Below are 7071 nucleotides of genomic sequence, written 5' to 3'. Positions count from 1 at the left end.
AACGACTCGACTCCTGAGGCTCCGCCTGCCGCCCATTTCATGGCGTGACTCTAGAGTCTTTTTTTGTTTCTCCCACGAAAATAAACCATATTCAAATCTCTTCAAAAATGGATGCAAATACCATATATCTGCCTTTAGTAGGCCTGGCCATCACTACACTGGTTCACAAATACATGAGATGTTTGCACAACTGTGCCCGAAAGGGAGGTGGGATGGAGGTGGGGTCTTAAAGGAGCCCCGCGTCGAAAGAAACGAACCCCTGTTTGAGCTGGAATTTATTGAAGACAGGACACAACTGGAAGATATACGGCATTCTGCATCTAAAATGAAAGGTTTTGCTGATCACCACTAGCTCTGTGGAGAAACTGAGTGTTGGGTGGTGCAGGTAGAGCAGACTCTTCCTGGAGGGGGCGGTTCACATCGAACTGACGTCAGCACAATTTGACCCGCTCATTTTCGTGGGTATGGGAGGGGCTTCTGCAGATACCGCAGTTTTTTAGATTACTCTTAAATTTATGAACAGATCAAAATGCCGCTTTTGGGGCTCTATATAGTAAGGAATGAACAGTATGATGCATTTAAAACCTAAAAATGTAGAATTTTCATAGTAGGGCCCCTCTAAACCTTTAAATTTGTTCATATGACTTACAGTCTGGTACTTAGTTAAAGTCAAAGCAGAACCAAATATTTTTCAAAACTGAAATAAATACTGCATAAAAATTACATATTGAATACTGAAACTTCATTTTTGTCAAATAAAGAAATCAAATTGTTTGACGTTTGACTTCTATTTTCTTCAGTCTTTCTTCAGTCTTCAGTTGTCTTCCGTTTGGCATGACTTAAACCTAATTAGATCATATTGATTTATGCAGAACATCACTGATGTTATTATCAATGAAGCCTGTTTTATTTTAACAAGACAGATTTTTTTATGCATAATAAAACAAGATCTGTCTGTATAAACAGAAACATTTAACCATCTTGAAGTTCAATCTCCTCATTTCTGCTGAGCTCCGTTCTGCCAAAAATGATCCAGCGTGGTTATTATTGTTGAATCCACATGTGTGAAACATCTGCTTCTGTTCCAGATGTGAATGAATGTGACGTGCAGGCCCCATGTCAGCATCACTGCTACAACCTGATTGGCTCCTTTCTCTGCCAGTGTGACCACGGCTTTGAGCTGGCAGCAGACATGGTCTCCTGCGAAGGTGAAAACAAGAAAATAAACACATAGAATTAGAAAAAAATCATGTTTATAGCTCCAAATGTTTAATAAAAAGTATGTTTTTGTGTTTGCAGACATAGATGAATGCAGCCTCTCGAGTTACATGTGTCAGTACCAGTGTGTTAACACGCCTGGAAGTTACGCCTGCGAATGTCCACAAGGATATCAGCTCCAGGGAAACAGATTATGTCAGGGTAATGCACTTTTGACTCCTTTTTATTCTCTTGGTTTGTAAATCGCTGTCGGATCTTGGTTGCTCCCACTATTTTATGTTCTATGTTCCAACCAAATAATGCTGAAGTTGCACAAACCTGCCCTGCTGAGCAACCCCCATAAAATCACATACATGATGACTGGTTTTCAGAAGTGGATTTATTTGAAGCGCCAATACACTGAAAGGGAGAGCTGTTCCTTTTTTTTCCCCTCTTCACCTCAGTCAGGTGCAAGCTTTACTGAGGGAGTCATGAATCCAGCCCGCTGTGTCAGCGATCATTCGGCGATGAAACCGAGCGGCTGTGCCAGAAATAGTCCTGTGGTTTGGGGCACATTTGATGATGTTTTCATGGAGCTGCAGGGAAAGAGCTGGATTCAGGCCTGAATGAGGTTGCATCAGGGGCTTCCCTAGCAGAGCAACAATTTGGCCTCATGGGTGTTGTTCAACTAGTGGACATGTTCCCAGGAACACATCCCACTTGTGAACCAAAATAAGAACTAGAAAAGTTGCATTACCTGGGATGATGCTGCTTTTTGCTGAAAGTAGTCGCTGAAGCTTTTTGCTGAAAATGGTGACGCAATTTACTTTAATTGCTGAAGGGATTTGCTAAAATGCAAATGCTATTTGCAAAATGTTAAATTTGCTAAAAACACTGGAAATTTCGTTAAAGAACTAAGAAAGAGCTCTGAAGTTGACCTAAATTTCTGAAAAATGTGCCTAAAAATCCTTAATACATGCCAGTTTTGAAAAAATATTTTGTGCAGTGCTTAAATATGAGATGAACTCCAAATTAACCCTAAAAACCTTAGTAGATGCCAAATTAGCCACAAAAAAGCTAGCTCGTCGCTTAAATACTAGCTGAACTCCAAAATAGCCTAAAAATCCTCTAAATGAAGTAAGTCAAAATAGAAGCAAAATAGAAGCTAAATCTAAATTAGCCTATAAACCTCAGTAGATGACAAATTCCTCAGTAAAGTAAATTAGTCAAAAATGTTAGCATGTTGCTAAGATAGAAGCTAATCTCTAAATTAGCTTTAAAAACCCCAGTAGATAAAAAATTAGCCAAAAACATTAGCATTTTGATAAACTATTAGCTAAGCTCCAAAGTTGGCATAAAAACCTTAGTAGATGCCAAATTAGCCGAAAAAGCTAGCACATTGCTTAATAGCTAAACTCCAATATGGGCTAAAATTCCTCGTAGAACAAACGTTAGCGTGTTGCTAAAATCGAAGCTAATCTCTAAATTAGCTTAAAAAAAACCCCAGAAGATAAGAAATTGCCAAAAAAACATTAGCATTTTGCTAAACTTTTAGCTAAGCTCCAAAATTGGCATAAAAAACCTTAATAGATGCCAAATTAGCCGAAAAAGCTAGCACATTGCTTACTAGCTAAACTCCAATATAGGCTAAAATTCCTCAGTAAATTATAGTAGTCAAAAAACAAATGTTAGCGTGTTGCTAAAGTAGAAGCTTAACACTAAATTAGCCTAATTATTAAAAATTAGCCTATTTTAGAAAATTACTGTAACAGGTAAAAACAAAACCTATGAATATATTTAAAGGCGTGTTGCTAATCTACTTAAAAGTTTCAAATTTGAAGACTTTCTCATTAATTTCGTGTGGGGCTTATTTTGCTCAAAATTTCATTGCAAAAGCTGAACGTTTTGATACCAGATTACTGAAATCGTTGAAAGTGTGATTGAGTTTTTACGTGCTGGAAAAGGTCTGGAAAGGAGGATACTCACTATAGTGTGAATGCTTACTCCTCACACAATCTGCATCTAAACGTTTTGAGACACTGGAATCATTTGTGTTGATCACCTCTTCACTTTTTACCACCTTTCCAGACATAAATGAGTGTGAGACAGGAACCCACGATTGCCAAGCTGATGAAATGTGCTGGAATTATTATGGAGGCTTCCGATGCTATCCCAGAAACCCCTGCGAGTCGCCCTACACCCAGACTTCTGAAAAGTAAGCCAGCATCCTTTCTGTTTGCCCTTCTGTGCAGGGTGACAAAGACAGCACTAACGGTTGTGTGTTTTCAGCCGCTGTATTTGTAGATCTCAGACCGACTGTCAGGGCGTCCCGCCATCTATAGTCTACAAATACATGAGCATCCAGGCAGACCGCGCTGTGCCAGCAGATATTTTCCAGATCCAAGCCACCAGCATATATGCCAACACGCACAACACCTTCAGGATTAAAGCAGGGAACGAGGCGGGAGAATTTTTTCTCCGGGTAAGTTGTTGGGAATTATTACTCCATTACATTAAAACGTCACTGTTTTTGAGTAGAATGTTATTTCTAATCCCTACGAAGCCACTGCGCTGTAGTTTTTAAAGGTATTTTGTTAAAAGACTTATGACGGTATTCAAAGTTAATCCTGTTTTGAAAGTCCTCTTTTGTTCGGCACTTGTCAAAGCTTTTCTCTACAAAAAGTTGGAATAATTTCAAAACACTTGAATTTTACTACATTTACCCAGAACAAATATACACAAAGAAAATCTCCCTTTTGTCATTTTTATGGATTGTATGAATTAAGTTTTCACTACTAAATGCAAGAAGAGTTTATTGCTTATTGTTTATAGGATTCCATTTAGCCGTGCTTAGCAGTACATATAACAACACAATTGATAAAAAAAATATTTAAAAAAATTCAAAGCCATTTCATGCCATCCCAAAAATACATTATGGAAACACATTAAACTCCCATTTTAAATATTGTATTGTATATACATTTTGTATCTCATTCAACTTTTACTCGTATACACCTCAATTAAAATATGCGGCTCCAAAACGTGACCTCAGTGTTTTTTAAAGCATAATTACTACTGTATAAACTTTTTTTAATCTTTACATAAAATTATTTAAAGACCCACTCTGATGAAAACCATTGTTTGTGTGTTTTTAACATGTTCTTGTAGCATTTATCTACTGATAGAAGGGAAATTAAGTTTAAAATGGATTTTTGAGTATTTCTTTATTCTCGTTGTTTTGAATAAGGAGCAGACAAAAAAATCAATTTGGAAAAATCTTGTAGGTGTGACATAGAACCTACAATGGCATGTCACAGACTCCCTGCTGTACTCCATTGTGATGCATTCACTTACATGTACGCTTCGTTTTCCTCATCTGAGCTGTCATCTGGCTACCGGTAATGATAGGTTGAGGTTGTGAGGAGCTGTAAGGTAGCAGAAGAGCATTTAAACAGTTGGATGATGGGAAGTGGGGGCAGGGTCAACTCAGAAGTGAATTTCTAAAGAACTACTGTCACTTTGCAGTAACTGTTTTTTTTAAGTCTAAAAATTGCATAATCACAATTAAAAGACTAGGATTGCTTGTCGATTATTGGAGTGGAACTTTAAAAAAAAAGGAATTTTGATAAGATATTGCCAAAAATTATGTGATAAACCCAAACCATAGAAAAATCCTTGAATGATTGTTGTTTTTCCATGTGATATAAAGTAAAATTCTATTTCCTAACCTTTTCCTGCAGCGTTCTGGTAACGCGAGCGCCATGCTTGTGCTGACCAAGCCTTTGTCCGGGCCAAAAGAGTACGTCGTGGATCTGGAGATGGTCACCCACCACTTGACCATGAACTACCGAGCCAGCTCCGTTCTGCGACTCACCATCATCGTGGGACCTTACCCCTTTTAAGCAGAGCCCGCGGATCTGGTTTCACTTCAACGCCTGTTTCAGCTCACTATACTTCACACAGCACTTACATGTAGAATCATCGGTTACCTGTCCTCTGTAGATACTCGTGCAAGCTTCAGTCAAACCACACTCTGCTATTCAGGGACCACTTCTAATAGTGGTCTTTTTCAAATGTTAAGAAGATAAAGGGGCAAAGAGTAGTAACATCTACTAAAAGAACAGAGTAGACCCAAAGTTTTAGCACAGATGAATTGACACTTTGTTTTTAATTTACACGTCTAGCTGTAAATAAGAAGCGATATCTTATCCTCGGCATCACATGAGTTATTTACTCTTTATAAACTCCTGTTCATAATTCTAAGGGCTGCTGCACTGCAGTATTTGTACAAGTTGTACAGGTTTCCACACACGTTTATGTTTCCAGTTCGGCCCAAAAACAGTTAGAACTGTAAAGAGGTTGTAATTAACCTTTGAGGTGAGAGAAGTTTCACTTGTGCGACAGCATGGAGCATGTACATACCTATGTTAGCGATCTGTGTGTTTGTGTGTGTGTGATGTCAATGTGTGTACACAATCAGAAAATGTGAGAGTGAAACACAGAGGGGGAAAGAGTGAGAAGGAGCTTGTTCTCCGCCTCGGTTTGGTTCAGTCGCCTTTCTGTGATGCCATCCCAAAAGTCACAGAGGCAATAACAAGAGATGTTTGAACTTAAGAACATGTACAGGAAATTACAGCTTTCATAACACACCTTGGCAAACTGGCTGCTCACTGGTGCCACACGTTTTCTCCAGAGGACCTTCTAACGCCGGTTCCAGTCGAGAAGCACCAGGCTGGCTTGCACGAGGAAGATAATTGAAGTGTTTTTGCCTTTTAGTTGGTTTATGTGTGACACGATGGATTATCGAAGCGGTAAAGTAACGCCACCAGACTTTTGGCAGACGTCGCACTGCTTCTCAAAAATGTGTGTGCTCCGGCTCATTGCTGAAAAACTGAAAACTAACCAAGCTTTGCCTGCAGAGCTTTTCCAATAGGTGTTGGCAATAGTGCTTTAGAGGTGAAGTATAAACATAAAAATGTTATCCTCATCTAATTATTAATGCTGTCAAGACTTTGAGAGATATGCCTTAATTTTTCTCTTCTATTTAAATATATATTTTTCATATGTACCCTGTATTGATTGTACTCTCAAAAGCTATATTGTCAAATAAAATCTGATTGAAAAACAGGTTGTGCTTTTTGTAACAACCGATCTGAAGCATCACAGCTTGCATCAACACAAACAAGATGAGTCAACCTATTAGGGCTGCATGAAATCCTTTACAGCTCTTCCCATGCTTCAGTGAACCGTGAAGATGATTTCATCTGAAATTACCAATGATAAATGCGGCAAGCATGATGCAATAGCTATCATATCTATCCTACTTAAAGACGCCCAGTAGGGATAACGTCCCAGGCTGTGTTTGCCGTGGGATGCCTGCGCACGCACAACCGCACACACTCGCATCCGGTTTAGATCTTCATTGGGATGGGAGTGGCTTTATAGCGAGTTGTTACTCAATCATCCTGAGCTTTTGTCAGTGCAGCGCTGCGATGTGTAAGATGATCCATGATGTGTCATATTTTCCCAAACCCCCATCTTTAGCTGAGGGCTGTGTTTTTTGTTGTCCACGCATGATTCAGCCCCCAGAGGAGAACAGTATTTACACACTTCTTCTGTGAGTCACACATGCTGATCCCCTTTAAAAAATACTGCATACATTTCAGATTCTTGTTCTAGATGAACGTGTCAGTCAGTCGTTGCTGGATCAGAGCTCAAGCTGGTGGCTGGGAAGACAAGATCGAGCAAAAGCTGCAAACGTCTATGAAGATTAGAATTTATCAGCATGTAAAGCAACAAAAACTCTAATAAATGCTCCTAAATTTATTTAATATTGTTTTTGTGTTTCCAATTAGATGAGTTTTAGATCTAAAA

At 38.9% G+C, this 7071-nt stretch overlaps 1 protein-coding gene across 4 annotated transcripts in view; it reads left to right on the top strand.

The window, feature by feature from the left end:
* efemp1 (EGF containing fibulin extracellular matrix protein 1) overlaps positions 1–6324 on the top strand; it is a 38995-nt gene extending 32671 nt beyond the window's left edge. For all 4 annotated transcript variants that reach the window (XM_024297141.2, XM_024297143.2, XM_024297144.2 and 1 more), the window contains 5 exons: positions 1089–1208; positions 1300–1419; positions 3286–3412; positions 3487–3679; positions 4938–6324. In XM_024297141.2, the coding sequence (XP_024152909.1) occupies positions 1089–1208; positions 1300–1419; positions 3286–3412; positions 3487–3679; positions 4938–5099 (722 nt within the window). In that variant the 3' untranslated portion in view covers positions 5100–6324. The remainder of the gene's footprint in view (positions 1–1088; positions 1209–1299; positions 1420–3285; positions 3413–3486; positions 3680–4937) is intronic.
* Positions 6325–7071: the final 747 nt, after the last annotated feature.

The sequence above is a fragment of the Oryzias melastigma genome, linkage group LG15 (genome assembly GCF_002922805.2).
Source record: "Oryzias melastigma strain HK-1 linkage group LG15, ASM292280v2, whole genome shotgun sequence".
Taxonomy (NCBI): domain Eukaryota; kingdom Metazoa; phylum Chordata; class Actinopteri; order Beloniformes; family Adrianichthyidae; genus Oryzias; species Oryzias melastigma.
Note: the sequence above shows the minus strand (reverse complement) of the source record. Positions and strands in the feature narration are given on the sequence as shown.